Source organism: Carcharodon carcharias, chromosome 5 (assembly GCF_017639515.1).
Source record: "Carcharodon carcharias isolate sCarCar2 chromosome 5, sCarCar2.pri, whole genome shotgun sequence".
NCBI lineage: Eukaryota > Metazoa > Chordata > Chondrichthyes > Lamniformes > Lamnidae > Carcharodon > Carcharodon carcharias.
The window spans coordinates 16,359,412-16,382,904 of NC_054471.1; the positions used below are offsets into that span (position 1 = coordinate 16,359,412).

At 45.4% G+C, this 23,493-nt stretch overlaps 1 protein-coding gene across 1 annotated transcript in view; it reads left to right on the forward strand.

Annotated features, from left to right (window-relative positions):
- LOC121278115 (dynein heavy chain 8, axonemal-like) overlaps positions 1-23,493 on the forward strand; it is a 1,831,678-nt gene that overhangs the window by 929,730 nt on the left and 878,455 nt on the right. The window contains exon 43 of the mRNA XM_041188200.1: positions 10,578-10,802. Coding sequence (XP_041044134.1) covers positions 10,578-10,802 — 225 coding nt within the window. The remainder of the gene's footprint in view (positions 1-10,577; positions 10,803-23,493) is intronic.

Consider the following 23,493-nt stretch of genomic DNA (forward strand, 5'->3'; position numbering starts at 1 on the left):
CAGGAGGGCTTCACGTACACACCCCCACCCCCCCCCCCCCCCCCACCCTCTTTATTGTGTGTTTTCAATCTACAGGCTGCAGATGCCTCCAGCTACCATGACCATTCCATCTGCAGCCCAGTGCAGAGACAGCCAAGCTCATGGACAGTAACTGTGAGACAGCTCCACACACCAAGCTGTGTTTTTTTCCTTTGGAGCACACAGTCCTTGCTCCTCCCTTCAGCAGGGGAACACCATGCTCACAATGATTCCTCCTGTTGCATGTCTGCTGCACCCCTGGACTGACTCCTATCTCTGACTCCTGATTAGGAGGTCCACATAGCCCCTGGACAGCCTGTACTTTGTGACTCCTTTCCACATCACCACAGGAGTGTCTGTACCCTGGGTCTGACTGCAAGACCCAGGCCAAAGACTTGGACTTTCACATAGTTCCCCTTGCCCTGATAACTGAGGACAACAGTGACCCCACTCAAATCATCCCTCCAAACTCTGAGTCTCCATGCAACCCATCCTGTTGCGGGACTCCCACTCCCCTTCCTATTCCAAAGTCTGAGTGTATTCCTTTACAGTCAAACATGTGTTTGTCTTTTGACCCCCTTGAATGTCAATGTTTCAAGTACCGTTGCCAGGCTCCAGCTTGCCACCTCTTGGTCTACCCTCTGTCTTCCATTGTTCCCCATCCTTCTCCATCTCCTTGCCCCCTGCCTTCCATTATGCCCCCTTTACCCCCTCAGAGTTCTTGCACAGCCTGCCTTCCTCATTGTCCCCTTTCTATTTGTAATTCCCATCCTCTTACACCCCACCCCCAGTCAAAATGCTTATTTCTGAAAGTGGAGTTCTGCTTGAGTACTACTGCACATCCATGTCCTTGTGGACAACGTAGGCAAAGAGCACGAGCAGACCAACCCTACAGTCCCAGCAGTATGGCGTTCATCACAAGACCGGCGCAGGGCTACATATGTTATACTCACCTTGAAGCCATGAGTGAACTGAGGAATGCACGCCATTCCTTTTTAAAGGGGTTTCAGACCAACATAGTTTCCCACTGATTGGAAGGCATCACGTGATTCTGATGAGCAGATATTTTAATGAGCATTCCTGAGGTGGTTTTTTTAACATTTATTTTATGGGATGTGGGCATTGCTGGCTAGGCCAGCATTCATTGTCCAACCCTGATTGCCCTTGAGGAGGTGGTGATGAGCTGCCTTCTTGAACCACTGCAGTCCCTGAGGTGTAGGTACACCCACTGTGCTGTTAGGGAGAGAGTTCCAAGATCTTGACACAGTGAAGGAACGACGAAATTCTTCCAAGTCAGATGATGAGTGGCTTGGAGGGGAACTTTCAGGTGCTGGCAGTAAGGAATGCAAAACATTGAAAGTTCAGGAGATAAAACAGCAAGAGTTCAAGAGATAAAACAGCGAAAGTTCAGGAGATAAAACAGAGCGAGCAGAGAGGCAGTTGGGAGATTGAAACAGCGCAAGTACAGAAACGTAAACTTCTAAACAAGCACAGGGAAAGTAAGAATTTATAGGGATAGGAGAGGGAGCTGACTTGTGAGTAAGGGCAAAGAATTTCTATTAATCTCCATAGTGTCATAGAGGTCTACAGCACAAAAAAAGCCCTTTTTCTGCATTGGTCAAACGAGTACCTAACTATTCTAATCCCATTTTCCAGCACTAGGCCCATAGCCTTGTAGGCCATGGCATCGCAAGTGCACATCCAAATACTTCATAAATGTTATGAGGGTTTCTGCCTCTACCACCCTTTCAGGCAGTGAGTTGCAGATTCCCACCACCCTCTGGGTGAAAAAATTCTTCCTCACATCACCTCTAAACCTCCTGCCCCTTACCTTAAATCTATGTCCCCTGGTTATTGATCCCTCCACCAAGGGGAAAAGTTCCGTCTGGTCAGCCCTATCTATGCCCCTCTTAATTTTATACACCTCAGTCATGTCCCCCCTCAATCTTCTCTGCACCAGGGAAAATAACCCCAGTCTATCCAATCTCTCCTCATAACTAAAACTCTCCAGCCCAGGCAACATCGTAGTAAATCTCCTCTGCACCCTCTCTCATACAATCACATCCTTTCTATAATGCGGATTCCAGAACTGCATGCAATACTCTAGCTGTGGCTGAACCAACGTTTTATACAGTTCTAGCAGAACCTCCCTGCTCTTATATTCTGTGCCTTGGCTAATAAAGGCAAGTATCCCATATGCCTTCTTAACCACCTTATCTACTTACTCCGCTAGACTGGTGGACATGCACACCAAGGCCCCACTGATCCTCGGTGCCTCCCAGGGCTCTACCATTCATTGTGTATTCTCGTGCCTTGTTTGTCCTGCCTAATTGCATCACCTCATACTTATCTGGATTAGATTCCATTTGCCACTGATCGGCCCACCTATATCCTCCTGGCTATTATATATTTATATAATATATATTTATGGAATGTGGGCAGCACTGGCTAGGCCGGCATTTATTGCCTATTCCTAATTGCCCTTGTTCATAAGGCATTTTTGTTTTAAAATGTCAACCACGGCTGTGGGTCTGTAGTCACATGTAGGCCAGACCAGTTAAGGATGGCAAATTTCCTTCCTTAAGGGACATTAGTGAACCAGATGTGTTTTTACAACAATCAGTAGTGGTTTCATGGTCATCATCAGACTTTTAATTCCAGATTTTTATTGAATTCAAATTTCACCACCTGCTATGGTGGGATTTGAACCAGGTCCCTAGACCATTATGCCAGGTCTCTGGAATAACAGTTTAGTAACAATACCACTATGCCACCACTATATTTAATAGTACAAGAGTAAGGTTATAGTAAGTGAAAGTAAGTAAAAGTAACTAAAGTTTAAGCAAAAAGATGATTTATAAGTTTAAGGTTAAGGTATGAGAGGACAGCTTAGCCAAGCGGAATGCCCATCCTGTGGCATGTGGGGAGTCATGGACACTTCTCATGGCCCAGACGAGCCCATGTGCAGGAAGTGTCACTGGCTACATCCTTTTGAGTGCCGCATTTCAGAGTTTGAGCAAGGGTTGGAGTCACTGAGATGTATCTGTGAGGCAAAGAACTGCATGGATAGCACGTTCAGAGAGGTGGTTGCACCACAAATTAAGGGCAATCAAGCAGATAGTGAATGGCTGACCGCCAGTACCATCCAAGAAAAACAGGCGGGTAGTGCAGGCGTCCCCAGAGGTCCCGCTCACTAACCGGTTTTCCATTCTGGATATAGGTGAGGGTGATGGATCCTTGGAGGAGTGCAGCAATACCCAAGCCTGTGGCCCACAGATGGCCCAGCTGTACAGGAGGAGAAGAAGAAGAGTGAAAGAGCAGTACTGATAGGGGATTCCTTAGTAAGGGGAGCAGACAAGCGTTTCTGCGGCCGTCGATGTAACCCCAGGATGGTTTGCTCCCTACCTGGTGCTAGGGTCAAGGATGTCACAGAACGTCTGCAGGACATTCTTTTTGGGGAGGGCGAACAGCCAGAGGTCATGTTCCACACTGGTACTAACGACGTAGGTAGGAAGGGGGATGTGGTCCTGCAATCGGAATTTAGGGAGCTAGGTAGAAAATTAGCAAGCAGGATCTCTAAATTAGTAATCTCTGGATTACTCCTAATGCCATGTGCAAGTGAGTACAGAAATAGGAAGATAAGACAGATGAATGCGTGGTTGGAAAGATGGTTCACGAGGGAGGGCTTCAGATTCCTGGGACACTGGGACTGGCTTTGGGGGGAATGGCACTTGTACAAGTCGGACGGGTTGAATCTGAACAGAGCTGGGACTAAGTTCATTGTGGGTCATTTTGCTAGCGCTGTTGGAGAGGGTTTAAACTAACAGGGGCGTGAGAACCAGGAGAGAATATTAGAAAGCAATACCAGCATGCATGGAATGCTGGGAGAGGCAGATAGCATTAAAATAGAAAATAATAAGTTAATAGACGGAGTTGGAGTAAGGGAGCAAGTAATGAAGTCTAAATCAGGGTTACACTTCATGTATGTGAATGCACGGAGTATAGTTAATAAAATTGGGGTGTTACAGGCACAGAATCCCTTGTGGGATTATGATGTTGTGGCGATGACAGAGACCTGGCTAAAGGAAGGGCAGATCTGGGTGCTAAATATTCCTGGTTACAAGGTGTTCAGAAAAGATAGGAAGAGGAAAAAATGAGGAGGGGTGGCATTTTTGGTTCAGGAGAGTATTGCAGTACTGGAGGAAGAGGATGTGTCAGAGGATTCAAGGACAGTTGATTTGGCTAGAGCTAAGGAATAAGAAGGGTGCAATTACATTGCTCGGTGTAATTTTTGGACCACCAGCTAGTGGGAAGGATATAGAGGAACAAATTTACAAGGAAATTACCGAGAGGTGTAAACATCATAGAGTAGTTATAATAGGGGACTTTAATTACTCGTATTTAGACTGGGATAGTGGTAGTGTAAGAGGCAGTAAGGGACAAACATTCCTAGATTGTGTTCAGGAGAATTTCCAACAGCAGTATGTGTCCAGACCAACAAGAAAGGAGGCACTGCTAGACCTGGTTCTTGAGAATGAAGTCGGCCAAGTAGATAAAGTGACATTGGGGGAACATTCAGGGGACAGTGATCATTGTATCATAAGGATTAGGATGATGATAGAAAATGACTTTGGTCAATCCAGAGTAAAGTAATCAACTGGCAGAGAGCGGATTTCAATGGGGCAAGAACAGAGCTGGGCCAGATAGACTGGAACCAAAGGTTGGCGGGAAAAAACAGTAGCTGAACAGTGGGCTACCTTCAAAGAGGAGATGGTTTGGGCACAGTCAAGGTATGTTCCCTCAAAAGGGAAGGGTAGGTCAAACAAATCTAGAGCTCCCTGAATGACAAAGGTGATAGAATTTAAGTTAAAGAAGAAAAAGTGTGCTTACGACAGGTGTCAGGTAGCAAATACAATGAGAACCAAGCTGAATACAGAATGTTCAGAAGGGATGTGAAAAAGCAAATACAAGAAGCAAAGAGGGATTTTGAAAAAAAGACTGACGGCTAACATAGGGCAGAATTTTGCCCTTGGCAGGCGGGCAGGCCCAACCGACTCAGTGGCGGGTGGGCAGTCGATTGTTGCTGCAGAAACGGGCCGCGCTGCTATTTTGCACGGGTGGACCACTTAAGGCCCACCCAATGGGTTAGCGACTCCCGTGTAGAATGGGGAAATCGTCGCGGAGGCGGGCATGCTCAGACTGCCGGTTCCAATGGGGAACCGGCAGTCTGTATAAAGAGTGGCCAGGCAGCCTCATTGAGGCAGTGCAGCAGTGCACCATGGCCACTCGAATAGGGAGAGAGGCTGCTGTCATAGAAGTGGAGGGCAGCTGTGAGTTTCAGTGCCGCTGGCATGGGGTGTCCACCCACACAGTTAGGGGAGATCTCAGGGCCAATCATCTGACAGATATAGTTGACTGTCCCCCTTGACAGACGGAGCCTCCTTCGGCACGGCACCTCGGTCATATTGAGGTAGCTGCTTCACCAACTGTATACCCTGGCAGCAGGACGGTGGCATCTTCTGTGGCCCCTTCCACCTTGGACAACCTCTTGGCCCTGTGCCCCTTGTGCCTGCGCCTGGCCTCCCAAAGGTGGCTCCCCTGGAGGCTGATTGTCCAGTCCTGGCCTCTTCCTTATTCTATCTCTCCCTTCCTCCTCAGAGGGATTCAAACCCAGGTACCCAGAGCATTACCCTGGATGTCTAGAATACTAGTCTAGTGACAATGCCACTGCATCCCCTATCTTCATCCAATCTCATTTATTCCTTGCTATCCAACTTCTTAAACGTTCAGAGCGTGCTGCAGCAGTAAAGGCTACAAGGTAAAGGAATCACTGGTAAGTAGTGGGTAAGGTATTTACTACTTTAATTCCTTATAGTTTAAGGACTTTTTGTGGTTTACAGTTTGTATACTCTGCAGTAACGAGGTTCAGGAAAGAAGGGCCCTAGAGTAATTGACTTAAAAGGTTTAATTTAAAGGAATAAGTCATGGCAGGAGTGTTCAAAGCCATGGTGTGCTCCTCGTGCTCCATGGAAAGCCGGGGACATTTCTAGTGCCCGGGACCAGCATGTGTGCAGGAAGTATGCCCAGCTGGAGCTCCTGGAAGCTCAGGTTTCAGAGCTGGAACGGCGGCTGGGGACACTGTGAAGCATCTGCGAGTCTGAGAGCATCATGGATAGCACGTTTGGAGAGGTGGTCACACTGCAAATGAAGGGACTTCAGGAAGGAAGGGAATGGGTAACCAGCAGGCAGTCCAAGAGAAACAGGCAGGTAGTTCAGGAGTCCCATGGGGTCCCGCTCGCAAATCGGTATTCCGTTTTGGAGGCTGATGAGGGCGCTGTTTCCTCCAGGGAGTGCGGACAGAGCCAAGCTTCTGGCACCATAAGCAGCCTGTCGGAGGGGAGGAAGTGAGGAAGAGCAATAGCAATAGGGGATTCTATATTCAGGGGAACAGATAAGCACTACTGTGGCCTTCAGTGTGACTCCGGGATGGTATGTTGCCTCCCTTGTGCCAGGGTCTGGGATGTCACTGAATGGCTGCAGGGCATCCTGAAGGGGGAGGGTGATAAGGCAGAGGTCATGGTACATGATGGTACCAATAACATAGGTAGAAAGAGAGATGAGGTCTTACATCAAGAGTTCAGGGAGTTAGGCAATAGACTAAAAAGCAAGACATCTTGGGTTGTAATCGCTAAATTACTCCCAGTGCCACATGCTAGCGAGCACAGAAAAAGGAGAATAGCGCAGATGAATAGGTGGCTTAAGAGTTGGTGCAGGAGGGAGGGTTTTAGATTCCTGGATCACTGGGACCATTTCTGGGGAAAGTGGGATCTGTACAAGCGGAACGGTCTACATATGAACCAGAGTGGGACTAACATCCTTGCGGGTGTGTTTGCTAGTGCTGTTGGGAGGAGTTTAAACTAATTAGGCAGGGGGAGGGGACAGAGAATGTTAGTAGAATAGGGACACATCATAATACAGTAAAACAATCAAGTCAAAGGGAGTACAGCTGCAATAAGCTTCAAGGGAGGAAGATAAGGCTGGATGACCTCGACTTTAATGCCAGGCGTATTACAGGTGAAACAGGAGGAGGTGTTGCATTATTAGTTAAGGAGTCTGTTACTGCAGTAAGGAGAGATGATATATTGGAGGGGGCATCGAATGAAGCTTTGTGGGTAGAGTTCGGAATTAAAAAAGGGGCAACCACATTATTAGGTGTTTATTATAGACCCCCAATAGTCAGCGGGAAATTGAGAAGCAAATATGTGCACAATTTGTGGAGGTGTGTAAAAATAATAACAATAGGGTACTTATAATAGGTGATTTCAACTTTCCCAACATTAATTGGGATAGACATAGTGTTAAGGGCTTGGATGGATGAATTTCTTGAAATATGTACAGGAGAACCTTTTAGGTCAATATGTAGAGGATCCAACAAGGGACGGTGCATTGCTGGACCTAATTCTGGGGAATGAAGCCGGACAGGTGGCTGAGGTGGTGGTGGGGGAGCATTTTAGTGATAGCAACCACAACATGGTACAGTTTAAGTTTGTTATGCACAAAGAAATTGACAAGTTGCAAAAAAATCTTTTGGATTGGGCAAGAGTGGATTTTAGTAAAATAAGGCAGCATCTGGCCAAGGTAGACTGGGAACAATTACTTGTGGGGAAATCTACAGAGGAACAGTGGGCGGGGGGGCGGGGGGGGTGGGGGGGGGGAGGTGCGCTGGGCGGGGGGTGTTCAAAAAGGAAATGGGGAGAGTACAGGCTCAACAAGTTCCCCCTAGGATGATAGGAAGGAGTAACAAGCCCAGAGAACCATGGATGACCAGTGATATTCAGGTTACGATGAGAAGGAAAAGAGAGGCTTTTAGCAGTTACAAGGGAAACAAATCAGCGGAGGCGTTATTGGAGTACAGAAAGTGCAGGGTGGAGCTTAAGAAAGCAATTAGGAGAGCACAGAGGGGATATGAGAAAGCTCTGGCTGGTAAAAGTAGGGAAAATCCCAAGATATTCTATAATTTAATCAATGGGAAGAGGATAACCAGGGAAAGAGTAGGGCCCATTCGGGACCAAGGGGGCAATCTATGGGTGGAGCCAGAGGACATCGCTCGGGTGTTGAATGAATACTTCATGTCCGTCTTCACCCAAGAGAATGAGGATGAAGTTATCGAACTCTGGGAGAGAGACTGCGAGGTTCTTGAGCAAATTGATATAGGGAGTGACAAGGTATTGGAGGTTTTGGCAGGCTTAAAAGTGGACAAATCTCCAGGTCCAGATGATTTGTGTCCCATCTGCTGAGGGAAGCAAGGGAGGAGATTGCAAGGGCTCTGACCCAAATTTTTAATTCCTCTCTGGCCATAGGGGAGGTGCCAGAGGACTGGAGAACATCTAATATGGTTCCGCTATTTAAGAAGGGTTGTAAAGATATGCCAGGGAACTACAGGCCAGTGATTCTCACATCAGTAATAGGGAAACTATTGGAGAAATTTCTGTAGGAGAGTATCTATCTCCACTTGGAGAGGCAAGGTTTGATGAGGGATAGTCAGCATGGCTTTTTCAGAGGGAGGTCATGCCCAACAAATTTGATTGAATTTTTTGAGGAGATGACCAGGTCTGTAGATGACGATAGTGTAGTTGATGTAGTTTATATGGATTTCAGCAAAGCCTTTAACAAGGTCCCACATGGGAGACTTATAAAGAAGGCAAAGGCACATGGGATACAGGGTAATTTGATACGGTGGATTCAAAATTAGCTTAGTTGCAGGAGACAGAGTGTGATGACAGAAGGATGCTTTAGTGACTGGAAGCCAGTGTCCAGTGGCATACCACAGGGATCTGTGCTGAGTCCCCTATTATTTGTCATTTATATAAACGAAACAGATGACTATATGGGGGGTAGGATTAGTAAGCTTGTGGATGACACAAAGATTGGCCGGGTGGTTAACAGTGAGGTTGAGTATCTTGGGCTACAGGAAGATATGGATGGAATGGTCAAATGGGCAGATAAGTGGCAGATGGAATTTAACCCCGAAAAGTGTGAGGTGATACACTTTGGAAGGAGTAATTTGACAAGGAAGTATTCAATGAACGGCATGGCACTAGGAAGTTCTGAGGAACAAAGGGACCTTGGCGTGTGTGTCCATAGATCCCTGAAGACGGAGGGGCATGTTAGTGGGTTGGTGAAAAAGGCATATGGGACTCTTGCCTTTATCAATCGAGGCATAGATTACAAAAGAACGGAGATCATGTTGAAATTGTATAGAACCTTGGTGAGGCCATAGCTGAAGTACTGTGTGTAGTTCTGGTCGCCACATTATAGGAAGGATGTGATTGCACTGGAGGGGGTGCAGAGGAGATTCACCAGGATGTTGCCTGGGATGAAACATTTAAGTTTTGAAGAGGGGTTGGATAGACTTGGGTAGTTTTCATTGGAGCAGAGAAGACTGAGGGGCGACCTGATCGAGGTGTACAAGATTATGAGGTGCATGGACAAGGTGGATAGGGAGCAGCTGTTCCCCTTAGTCACAAGGGGGGATAATTTCAAGGTGAGGGGCAGGAGGTTGAGTGAGGATGTGAGGAAAAACATTTTTACCCAGAGAGTGGTGACGGTCTGGAATGCACTGCCTGGGAGGGTGGTGGAGGCGGGTTGCCTCACATCCTTTGAAAAGTATCTGGATGAGCACTTGGCATGTCATAACATTCAAGGCTGTGGGCCAAGTGCTGGTAAGTGGGATTAGTTAGGTAGGTCATGTGTTTCTCACATATTGGTGTAGACTCGATGGGCCGAAAGTCCTCTTATGCACTGTGATTCTGTGATACTAGTTTGCTATTGTGTTATTAATAGAAAATTGGATCACACCAAAACTGACGTGTTGGGAAACATACCACCACTTATAAAGGGGGAAGCAAATCAAAGCACCTTTCTATTTACAGATGGGTGGTGAGAAGAGAAATTGGGGCTGTTTAAATTAACCCTCCTCCTGCCCGTAACATCATGATATGTGGATATAAAAGAGCCAGGAAATAATAAAGGTAACTAGAGAGGGTTGTTTTCATTCAATATAATATATTAATCATTTAAATTATGAAAGTAGATTATGAAAGTTGGACAGTTAACCTTTGGAAAAGAGAACATACAAATGTGACCTAAATTTAACTTCTAAGATTATGAAGATGATTGACCGTTAACTGAGCATTTTTTTCAACTGATGAAGGATTTGAATAGCAGTGAATAGAAAGTGAAAATAAGGAAGTTAGGAATAAGAGAGAAATCAAGTGGAATGTCTTTACAAAAAAATCATTACAGACTTATACTAAATAAATGACATATGATAAGAGTGTAGGTTTCCAAGTTTCAATTCTTTAAAGGAAAGGATGGAGTTTCTGGCCCTCTCCTGTTCCCCAAAATTCTTTTATGTTCCTCTCTAGAGCTAACTACAGAGCTTTAGAAAGATATTGCCTCTGCTCCTCTTCCATCAAGTAATAAATTCCAAACAGCAAATTGTTTTTCTGGATCATCTTTTGTGTACATAAAATCTGTGTCTTCTTTTGTGCCTCTAGGTTGGAATTCTAGCAATCCAAATACTGTGGACACGTGACTCTGAGGAAGCACTTAATTTGGCAAAAGACAGCAAAAAGATTATGCAAACAACGAACCAGAAGTTCCTAGAACTGCTGAACTCTCTTATCGCCCAAACAACACATGATCTGACTAAGTTTCAAAGAATCCAGTTTGAAACTCTTGTTACCATTCATGTTCACCAGAGGGACATATTTGATGACTTGGTATAGTGAAATTTTTTTTACTATTATTTTAATTCAGTTTTGTTGAATTTTGTGAGAATAAATTAGCCCCAAGCTTTCCATTGCATTTGCCATTCCGTGTTCTGGCATCCTTTGATATCCATAAAATGTAGCAAAGGAGGACCAATAAATTGATAAGAAAAAGATAAGAGAATGTGTGAGTGGAGAAGCAAGAGATTTAAATCAGATTGTAAATGTTCCTATAAATATGTAAACAGGAATAGATTTGTGAAAATGGTTATGAACCCATTAGAGACAGAAATATTTGAAATTATAATGAGGAATTAAGAAATAGCGGAGATATCAAACAAGTATTTTGTATCAGGTTTCACAGTAGAAGACACAAAACACATTCTAGAAATAATTTGGGCTGGATTTTATGTTCCCAAATCAGGGATGCTGCTTCCCATGCTAACAGAAAATTTGGCATGATGTTATCAGGTATGCAACCCAACATCATCACACCTGTTTCCGATAATACAGAAGGCTCTATTAAGCTTGTTAACAACCCAAACATCCAGAAATTTTTATTGCCTGTTGCATTTTCCATATGTTGGATGTAAGAAAGTATTTTCTAACAGCTAAAATGAAGTGGCACAAGATGGTAGAAAATTGCCTGCCAGTGTGACCATGGGGTTTAACGTATCAGCATTCTGCTGGGGAAGGTGGCGATGTCTAAATGATTTTAATTATTTTTAAAAAAATCTCTTTTGTACTTTCAATGAATAATAGAGACTCATCTGAGAGCAGGGGGCATTTACTTTTCTAGCCTTGACCACAGCATTATCTCTCTGGCCCATGACGTCCCAGCCTGTAGTGCTGATTCTCAGAACCCACAAGTTATGTATTCACAACAAGATACAATTCATATTCCACTGTGTAGCTGCAAAAAAAATCATCATATTTTACACAAACTCAAATACACAAGACCTAACTATATTGTGACATCTGAAAAAAATGCATGAAAAAATGGCTCTGACAATAATTATAGGGTTAAAAGGGAGCAAGGGAAAGGTTTGGTGGTCTGGAAGCAAGCTTTCTATACACCTACAATTGGCATCCTTCCTGCCTGATGCCTTTTTGTCATTTTTCATGGGGTGTGAGAGTCGCTGGCTAGGCCACTATTTGTTGCCCATCCCTAGTTATTCTTGATAAGGTGGTGGTGAGCTGCCTTCTTGAACCATTACAGTCCATGTGGTGTAGGCACACCACATTGCTGTTAGAAAGGGAGTTCCAGGATTTTGATTGAGCAACACTGAAGGAACAGTAATATATTTCCAAGTCAGGATGGTGAGTGGCTTGGAGGGAAGCTTCCAGGTGGTGGCATTCCCATCTGTCTGCTGTCCTTGTCCTTCTAGATGGTAGTGGTTGTATGTTTGGAAAGTGTTGTCTAAGGAGTCTTGGTGAGTTCCCGCTGTTCATGTTGTAGATGGTACACACTGCTGCTACTATGCGTCGGTGGTGGAGGGAGTGACTGTTTGTGGATGTGGTGCCAGTCAAGCGGGCTGCTTTGTCCTGTATGGTGTCAAGCTTCTTGAGTGTTGTAGGAGCTGCACTCATCCAGGCATGTGGGGAGTATTCCATTACACTCCTGACTTCTGCTTCGTAGATGGTGGACAGGCTTTGGGGAGTCAGGAGGTAAGTTTCTCGCCACAAGGATTCCTAGCCTCTGACCTGCTCTTGTAGCCACAGTATTTATAAGGCTAGTCCAGTTCAGTTTCTGGTGAATGGTAACCCCCAAGATGTTGATAGTGGGGGATTCAGTGATAGTAATACCATTGAATGTCAAAGGGAGATGGTTAGATTCTATTTTGTTGGACATGGTCATTCCCTGACACTTGTGTGGTGTGGATTTTATTTGCCATTTGTCAGCCCAAGCTTGGATATTGTCCAGGTCTTGCTGCATTTGGACATGGACTGCATCAGTATCTGAGGAATTGCAAATAGTGCAATCATCAGCAAGCATCCTCACTTCTGACCTTATGATTGAAGCAAAATGAAGCAGCTGAAGATGGCTGGGCTTAGGACATGACTCTGAAGAACTCCTGCAGTGATGTCCTGGAACTGAGATGATTGGCCTCCAACAACAACAACCACCTTTCTTCATGCTAGGCATGACTCCAATCAATGGAGAGTTTTCCTTCTGATTCTCATTGACCCCAGTTTTGCTAGGACTCCTGATGCCACATTTGGCCAAACGCTGCCTTGATGTCAGGGCATTCACTTTCACCTCAGCTCTTTAGTGCATTGTTTGAACCAAGGCTGTAATGAGGTCAGGAGCTGAACGTTCCATGAGGAAACAAACTGAGTATCCGTGAGCAGGTTATTGCTCAGCAAGTGCCGCTTGTTAGCATTGTTGATGACCCCTTCCTTCACTTTACTGATGATCGAGAGTAGACTGATGGGCGGTAATTGGCCTGATTAGATTTGTCCTGCTTTTTGTGTACAGGACATACCCGGGCAATTTTCCAGAATGCTGGGTAGATGCCAGTGTTGTAGCTGTACCGGAACAGCTAGAAGCAGGCCAAGTTCTAGAGCACAAGTCGTCAGGGCTATTGCCAGAATATTGTCAGGGCCCATAGCCTTTGCAGTATCCAATGCCTTCATCTGTTTCTTGATATCACGTGGAGTGAATCGAATTGGCTGAACACTGGCATCTGTGATGCTGGGGCCACTGGGGCAGGCTGAGATGAATCATCCATTTGGCACTTCTGATTGAAGATTGTTGCAAATGCACATTTGCTCTAATGTGCTGAACTCCCTCATCATTGAGGATGGGGATATTTGTGGAGCCTCCTCCTCCAGTGAATTGCTTAATTGTCCACCAACATTCATGACTGGATTTGGCAGGACAGCAGAGCTTGGATCTGATCTGCTGGTTGTGGGATCGCTTAGCTGTCTATCACTTGCTGCTTATGCTGTTTGGCAGGCAAGTAGTCCTGTGTTGTAGCTTCAACAGGTTGATACCTCATTTTTAGGTATGCCTGGAGCTGCTCCTGACATGCTTTCCTGAACTCTTTGTTGAACCAAGGTTGAGCCCCTGGCTTGATGGTAATGGTAGAATGGAGGATATGCCACACCATGGTTGAGTACAATTGTGCTGCTGCTGATGACCCACAGTGCCTCACTGTTGCCCATTTTTGAGTTGCTAGGTCTGTTCAGGGGGGTGGGGAGGGGGGGTGGAATTTATATCCAATGGAATTGTTCCCACTGTCTACTCACCCTCCCCTGCCCCTGCCACACCTTGACCAGTGATGGGATGAGCATCAAAAGCCCCACCTCATCCTTGGGCCAACTGAAGCCCTTAGATGGACAAGGTTGGGCCACCTCCTGCCACCAACAGGATTTAACTGGCAACAGGATAGACCCATGTCAAATGGTCACTTCAGCAGCTTTCCCTGTACAGCTGGTGGCATGCGGGTTCCCGTCTTAACTGGCCCATCGGAGGGCAGCCGTAAGGGGTAAGCACCCCCCAAGTTCCCTACCCTACCTAGTCTTTCTATCCAAGCTGCCCACCCATTTCACTCCCCTTTCAGGGCCTGCCAGCTCGGGCCCTGCAAGTCCCCAAACTCACCTGCCATTGCAGATCTTGTGCTGCATGCCGTCTCTTGGCCTCGCTGCAGTGCCAACAGCAGCCATTGCTCCTGGTGATGCTCCCTCTATTGGAGAGCTGCTGACCTCTGATTGGCTGGCAGCTCCCTGAGGGGGACTTCCTGTTTCTGAGAGATGGAAGTCCTGCCTCAACTCAATTAGTAGCCAACCAACTTTTAAATGGCCATGAGATAGCCATGACAATCATTGGTGGGGTCCCCATTGATTTCTTAGCCTATGGTGGGGTAGGCAGTGGGGGAGGTGAAATAGTATGTTTGATAAATCTGGTTTTGAGGCTGTAACTAAACAAGTAAGATTGTAAGTGGGAACAAGTGTATTTGATTTTTCAAAAAAGCATTCAATTAGAGTGACACACATAAAGTTATTACACAAATTTAGAAAATGGCTGTTCAGAAGGTTACTCATGTTTGTTTAATGGAGTCAGAGTAGAAGAGATGGAACGATAAAACAGCAGGTGAACTCTTTAAGCTGGAGAATTAAGATGTGATGTCCACACTGCTTGCAAAAACGTGGAGTCCAAAGAGATGTTTTGTTTTGGGATTTAGAGCCACATTAGTTTAAAAGCATTCTATAAACCCCGAAAGTCTACATCATCATGGAGATGGTGGAGTTTAAGAAAATTCCCCAATGCACTTATCTGCATATTTGCTGGGAGAGGGGGTTGGTTGCAGTTTGGACCTGTGTTATAGCTAGGTGCAACTGAGACACTGGGGTTCATCTTTGTGAAGTTGGAAATGTGCCAGTAATTAGAGGTGGGAGTGCAGCTTTATGAATCCCATGAAATGTTATCCGAGGAGGAGAGGTTGAGCCATCAGGAGGTGAACAGTCATTAAGGCAATCCGAGTTGGGTTGGAGAGGAAGGTCCAGCTGTGAGTGGGAGAGGAAGATGCACTTGGGGTGGGGTGGGGGGGTGGGGGGGGGGGGTGTGTGGGTGGGGAAGGTCTAGGTTTGACTGGGAGAGGACCAGTGGGGAGGGTGAGGTTGGGAGCAATGGAATGTTGGTGTCCGGAGTGGGGTGGGGATGAGGTTGGGAAGGGGAGTGATGGTGTTGGGTGGGTGTGAATGGGAAGGGGGAGGGAATGTAGGTGCAAGGGGCGATGAAGGTGTAAGGGAAGGAGTTTGGAGCAGGCAAGGAGTTCAGAGGGGGGAAGGAGGCCATGGGAGAGGAAAGAGTTTTCAGGAGGGAAGGAGTCCAGGGTAAGAAGGAGTCCAGGGGGAGGAAAGAGTTCCCAGGTGGAGGAACGAGTCCGGGTGGAGGAAGGAGTACGGGTCGAGGAATGAGTAAGGTGAGGGGATGGCCAGGTGAATGTGCAATGGAGGGGTCTGTGGAGTCGATGACTACCTCCTGGGGAGAGAACTGAGTGTGGGTGTAGTAGGCGGGAATGGTGAGAATGAGAAAGGGCAGGGTGAGCTAATAGGGTTGAAGGTGAGGGTGTAACAGGAGCGGTGATAGAACGGTGAGGATGATTGGTGGGGACTCAAAGGCAGACACGGATCCTGGGGGTGGGAAGGAAGAGGTCAGGGAAGTCAACATGGATGGGTTTCTCAGGAAGATAGGGAATGTGCACATTCACTTGAACATTCTGGAAAGACAAGGGTTCTGGTTGGTAGGCGATGGTGGGGATGTGAAATGTGATACAAAGGGGGGGCCGATCAACAATGATGGGGAAAATGACATGGGTGACCAGAGCAGAGGAAAGGATGAGGTAGCTGAAGACATGTTTCACTACTATCATCTTGCAAAATTGAAAGTGAAAGGAGCCTTGTGTTGGTTGGGAGTGGGTGCTGCATGGGAGTACGATCAGTAGTGCAGGTCAGCTCAGATGGACAACTGAAAGAGAACTCCAATAGCTGAAAATGCTTGGCACATTGAGATGGATGTGATGGAGGAAGGATCCGCGTGCATGGGAGAGTGCTTACACAAAGCTCCGAATTGCTCTGCCACATACACACACTGCTCCCTCCAGAATCACACGTGAGCCGGCTGCATACAGCTGAACTGCTAATGGGGGAGGGTGGGGTTGGTGTGGGGGGGAGAATGCAGGGGGAGGGCTCAGGAAGCCTGCAAATGAAGAAGAAAGAAGGCATCATTACACATTATTCAGTGAAAGTGACTATATTTTCAGATTATAAAGCGACAAAATGTGTTCATCTGTACAATTACTTGTGATCAAAAATTCTTAAATTTTCTAGGTGCTGCCCCGACATCTGCAGGTGGGGTGGAGACAGCCTGTGCAATGGTCGGTCCTGTTGCCTCTGGTAACTTTGGTGTGGGTCCTCTGGAGACCTGAGGCTTTGGTGGCCTCGGCTTGTTTTGGTTGTCCTCCTGTGGTTCAGCTGTCCCCTTTGCGGTGACAGAGGATGAGGTTGAGGGGGTCACAGGCAAAACGGACTTGGAGGGAGCCACTGAGGTTCCTGAGTGGATGATCCAGGGGTTTCCAGCTGCCGCTCCTCCTCCCTTTGGGTGCCCGATGGCCCCAGCCTCACTCCTTGAGAGGAAGGAGCACCTGCATGGACATCGAGGTGCCCTTTTTCCATCTCACCTTTGCCGCGATGGAGTGCAAGTCTGCGTGCATCTCTGCATTCTGCTGGACCAGGGTCTCCATGGCGTCTGCCATCCTTCCCATGGAGACCTCTATATGCGCAAATGTGGGCACCACTTCACCAGAGAGCAGGCAGACACACTCCTCCGACTCATGTGCCACTCTGTTCAGGGCTTCCAACAGCTGTGTGTGGTGCTCCCCCACCTTCTGCTGACTCTCCATGATGAGTTGTAAGGCTGAATCCAGAGCCTCGTCATCTGACTCAGAGCTCACAGATGCCTCTTCCCCAGTAGTCTTCCGAATGCCGGGCAGCTCGGCTGAACCTGCCTCTTCGTGCTTTGGACACATGTCTGTGTGGTGACCACCAGATTGTGAGCTCGAGCGTATTCTAGATCTAGGTCCCACAGAGGTGTGTGTCCCTGCGGTGGTGGAGGATGTGGGGAAGCACTGTGGTGGGTTTTCCAGGTAGCTTATTCCTAGCTCATCAATGGGGGAGATATTCTCTTGGATGGAGGTGAGGATCTTTGATGGTGCTGAGAGACTGGCTGGCTGAGGGTGTTGGTCGCTTGGCAGAGTTCCTTGTGAGCCAAAGTAGACATAATTAGTACATTGCAGCAGAGTCAAATGCAGGAGAGAGAGCACTCACAGTTGCATTGAGGGAGATCATAAGAACTAGGAGCAGCAGTAGGCAATTCAGCCCCTCGAGCCTGCCCCGCCATTCAATACGATCATGGTTGATCTCATTTTGGCCTCAACTCCAATTTCCCGCCCTCTCCCCATAACCTTTCAACCCATTACTAATTAAAAATCTGTCTATCTCCTCCTTAAATTTATTCAGCGTCCTGGCATCTACAGCACTCTGAGGTTGTGAATTCCACAGATTCATGACCCTTTGAGAAAAGTAATTCCTCCTCATCTCTGATTTAAATCTACCAATTCTTAGCCTAAAACTATGGCCTCTCGTTCTAGAATGCCCCACAAAGGGAAACATCCGCTCCATATTTTCTTTGTCTATCCCCTTTAGCATCTTATATACCTCAATTAGATCTCCTCTCATCCTTTTAAACTCTAGTGAGTATAGACCTAAACTGCTCAATCTCTCCTCATAAGACAAGCCCCTCATGTCTGGAACCAATCGAGTGAACCTCCTCTGAACCGCCTACAATGCAACTAAATCCTTTCTCAAGTAAGGGGACCAGTACTCCAGGTGCATTCTCACCAATGCCTTGTACAGTTGCAACAACACTTCCCTATTTTTATACTTTATTCCTTTCGCAATAAATGCCAAAATTCCATTTGTCTTCCTTATTACCTGCTGTAGCTGCATACTAGCTTTCAGCGATTCATGCACGAGGTCACCCAGATCCCTCTGCACTGAAGCATTCTGAAGTTTCTCTCCATTTAAATAATAAGCCACCTTCTTATTCTTCCGACCAAAATGGATAACCTCACACTTATCCATGTTAAACTCCATCTGCCAAATTTTGGTCCAATCACCTAACCTGTCCATATCCATTTGTAAATTTCTTATTTTTTCATTGCAACTTACTTTCCCACCTATTTTGGTGTCATTTGCAAATTTAGCTATAGTACCTTCTATCCCTGAACCCAAATCATTAATATAGATTTTAAATAGTTGGGGCCCAAGGACCGACCCTGTGGCATCCCACTAGTTACGGCTTGCCATCCAGAAAATGACCCATTTATCCCAACTCTCTGCTTTCTGTTGGTTAGCCAATCCTCTATTCTAGCTAATATATTGCCCCTAACTCCGTGTGATCTTATCTTGTGTATTAATCTTTTGTGCAGCACCTTATCAAAGGCCTTCTGCAAGTCCAGATATACTACAGGGATGATGTTGTGCAAGATTGTCATGTAGGTGTTTGCCGCTGATCTTATCATCACCACAGGCATGGTCCACGTCTACACAGCGTGATTGCATGCTCCTCAAAGCGAATGAGGTGCATAATGTGGGCCACTTTACCCCTGGTCTGGGATCTCTTCTTGCTGCTGTGAGCCGGCTTCTCCTGCATGAAAAGAGATGGAGAGAGTCTGAGCAGGATGCATGGCACTCCGTAAAACGCTTGTTTGATGAGATAAGCCATGGATGAAATGAGGGCACGAGCTGGAGAGAATATGAGCCTGATGGAGATGTGAGGGTGTGTTTGAGAGTTAGTGCTTTTGCCCCTTGAGATGCAAGATTCTTGTGGATGTGTGATGTGTTTGTGAGTCTCTAAGTTGAGAGTGATGAGTGGAGTGACTTACCCTGGTTGAACGGATGAGACCATTCATCCTCTTTCTGCACTGGGTGGCTGTCCTCTTTTGCACGGCTTTGGCGCTGACCACCACTGCCACTGCCTCCCATGCAGGATCGGTGACATTGCTTGCTGGCCTTCGTCCAGAGCGGCAGTAGAGGACTTCGCAGCAGGGCTCCAGTGCACCCAGTAGGCACTCAAAGGAGCCATCGCTTAATCCGGGGGCAGCATGTTTCCTCCCTTTGATAGCCATCAGTTTGCAGCAGCTTCCTACCCCTTGAAAGGTGCTAGCAGCCTTCAAATATGGCACCTGGTTTACTGAAAGCCTGAGGTGACAGCAGTGCAGGCGAATGAGAGGATGCCTTACCAGCGACCCGGCGTGTTTCCAGAGAATGCATGATTAATGAGTTAATGAGGTGGGATTGAGATGATATGGTGTGAAAAGCAGCCATTGTGGCCAGTGACTAAAATATCCTTTCTCCGGCCTGCTTCCACACTTAGTGCAAATCTGGGATGATTCTGCCCTAAATCTTTGAAAGTGAAAAGTTGAAATTCCTCATGAGGGAGACAAAGTTTTTATGCGATATTGTGATTTACACTCACCACTGAAGTCTGGGTAGGTTGCTGAGAAATCTATCAGATCTGTGTTGATCACATCTGCCATTAAACGTTCAATGTGATGTGTTCGATCATAGCTTGCCTGTTAGTTCATATTTACCTCACATTAATTCTGAATGTTAGAGTATAAGATAGATATTGTAGATTATTTTGCTTTTCTGACTTTGTATCGTAAAGTTTATTTTTCTTTATATAAAACTGTGGGATCCTGTGGCTTTATTCTCCTAATGGGTGACTGGGATTTCAAGCCTTGCCTACTTTAAACAAAAAGTTATTGGTCCCCAACTGGATGGCAACAAAACAGAGAGTAGGAATAAACTAAGTATTTTTGGATTGGTGGGCTATAACAAGCATGGTATTGCAAAGGTCAGTACTTGTGTCTCACATATTTACAATCTCTATTAATTTTTTTAATTCATTCATGGGATGCGGGTGTCACTGGCTAGCCGTTTATGCCCATCCTAATTGCCCTTGAGGAGGTGGTGGTAAGCTGCCTTGAACCACTGCAGTCCATGTGGTGTAGGTACACCCACAGTACTGTTAAGGAAGGAATTCCAGGATTTTGACCCAGCGATAGTGAAGGAGCGGTGATATACTTCCAAGTCAGGATGGTGTGTCTTGGAGACTAACTTCCAGGTGGTGGAGTTCCCATGCGTCTCCTGTCCTTGTCCTTCTGGATGGTAGCAGTTGTGAGTTTGGAAAGTGCTGCCTAAGAAACTTTGGTGAGCTCCTGCAGTGCACCTTGTACGCATTGCTGCCACTGTTCGTTGGTGGTGGTGGGAGTGAGTGTTTGTGGATGTGGTACAAATCAAGTGGGCTGCTTTGTCCTGGATGGTATGAAGGTTTTGGTGAGTCAGGGTGTGAGTTCCTTGCCGCATGATCCTAGCCTCTGACCTGTTCTTGTAGTCGTAGTATTTATACGGTTAGTCCAGTTCAGTTTCTGGTCAATGTTAAACCGTAGAATGTTGATAGTGGGGTATTCAGCAATGGTAATGCCATTGAATGTCAACAGGCAATGGCTAGATTTTCTCTTGTTGGAGATAGTCATTCCCTGGCAATTCTGTGGCGTAAATGTTGCTTGCCACATGTCAGCTCAAGCCTGGATATTGTCCAAGTCTTGTTGCATTTGGACATGGACTGTTTCAGTACCTAAGGAGTCGCGAATAGTGCTGAACATTGTGCAATCATCAGCAAACATTCCCAATTCTGACCTTAAGATGGAAGGAAGGTCATTGATGATGCAGCTGTAGATAGTTGAGCCTCACACACTCCCCCGAGGAACTCCTGTAGTGATGTCCTGGAACTGACATGATTGGCCTATGTGAAAAATGGATGTTTTTTGTTTGGGGAATATTGCGTTATTCTATGGAAAAAAGCTTTGTGTGTTTGCGTGTGTACATATGACTTAATTAAGCTTGGCAGAGATGAATAGGCAGTTTTTCTGAGGCATTTAAAACATTAAAAGGATAGAGGTCTTAGGTTTGAGGTACAAGTGAATAGGTTTGATCTAACATTTGCATTTTTAGATAAGTGGAGAGTTTGTTTGAATATTAAAGGGAATTGAGATGCACCAAGAAACATGTTTGCATCTTACAGGAGTTCCATGGGTAAATATAAGTGAGCATGTTGTATTTTATTGAGCCGAAAGCAAAGACAAGATGGAAACATAAAATGTCTTATATTTGGAAGGATTTGAGTTTCAAAGAGCTGTGAAGACAATGAAACCTGAGATGAAAGGGGAAAAAAAGGTATTTTAATGTTACCATGGAGAGCTTAAGGTAGCTGTTTTGAGTTCTGTCTGTTTAGCTGGAGTAGCTGTTGAGCTGGAACTGTGAGATGTAGCAGCTGGAGCTATAGCTGGGAATTTGGCTGAGGAAGAATACAGTTTGAATCAACCATCCAGTCAAGTGGGAAAAGCCTTGGGCTGCAAAAAGCAGTTTTATTCTGAAGTTTGGATTTTCACAGCGGAATGGAAGAGAGTTATAGATCATGTGGTATGCCTTTATTGAGGCAACAGAAGCTTGCCTTGATTAATGTTACTGGATTTTTATAGTTAAACATCTATAAGGAAGGGTTGCCTGGAAGGTGTTTACTTGTGGGTCTGACCAAGTAGAGAGTCTTTTTGGGGGAATGTTTTGTAAGGCTATGTTTAACTGTATCTGTAATCTTGTATGCTTAAATTTTCCTTTATTCTTGTTAATAAAGGTTTTACTTTTAAGTTTTAAAATCCCAAAAGCGTTACTGGACTTCATACTGCTGAGATCTGTACATCCCTATCTTGTTTTCAGAATATAAACAAAGGGCTATGGCCCGTAAGCCAAATTGCCCTCTGGGATTTGGTTTGCACAGCAGTTAACACCGGCTGTGGTCATAACAAGTTTTGGGGCATTTGGCAGGATTATTAAAATTCCTTGATTGAATTGGAGTTTATGAATCCAAGGGATATGAGTATGAGAAGATTGCTGAACTCAGGAGTTCTGTATTGATGGGTTTTAATGTAGTTGGACTACAAAATGGCTTTGGCAATTGCTTTGACTTTTCTGGGAATGGAAAATGTAACTGGAATATTTGAAACCTCTGACTAAAGCTCAATTGAAAGAATTGGCAGATGAAGTGCAGGTAAAGATAAAAGCAGAATTACCTAAGGCTGATATGGTTAAAGTACTTACCCAGCATTTAAAGTTGGAGGAATGGATACCTGAAACTAGTGTGTCACAGCTGGAGGTAGTAAGACTTCAGTTGCAAATGAGGCAGCTTGATATAGAAAGAGATAGAGAAAGACAAAAGCTTGTATTGGAAGAAGGAGAAAACGGAAACGAAATGAAAAAAACTCAAGTTAGAAAGAAAAGAGCAGGTAAAAGAAAAGGACAGATTAAAAGAAATAGAAATAAAAAATGATTCAATGGGAAAGAAAGGAGCGGGAAAAGGAAAAAAATATATAGATGCTTTCAGACCTGCTGAGTTTTTCCAGCTATTTTTGTTTTTCTGTTAGTTGTACATGATGTTGATGTGTGGGATTCAAATTCAATAGGGCAACAACCACATAGAATAAACCCAGTAAAATTAGCTCAAGTGTGGAGAGAATTGAATTTATGCTTCAAAATGACATCATAGAGCCCAGTCATAGCAATTGGAGTTTACCCTTTGTAATGGTGCCAAAACCAGATGGACCACAAAAACTATGTACTGATTACCAAAAAGTGAACGCATAACAAAAGCAGATTCATATCCTATTCCACAATTGGAGGATTGTGTTGAGAAAGTGGGACAGTCAACGTTTATCACAAAACTTGATTTGCTGCAAGGATATTAGCAAGTACCGTTATTGGAAAGGGCAACAGAGATATCAGCTTTTGTGATGCCCGATGGTCTATATCAATACAAAGTAATGCTCTTTGGTAAGGAAAATGCACCAGGAACATTTCAGAAACTAACAAACAAAGTGATTGAAGGATTGAGCAATTGTGCTGTTTATATTAACGATCTAATAATTTTCAGTCAAATGTGGGAAGAATATTTACAACATTTAAAGGAACTCTTTCATCGACTGCAGAAACCAAAATGGTTGTAAATTTGGCAAAAAGTGAATTTGCAAAAGTGCAAGTTACATATTTAGGCCACACCATTGGACATTGTTGAGTGGCC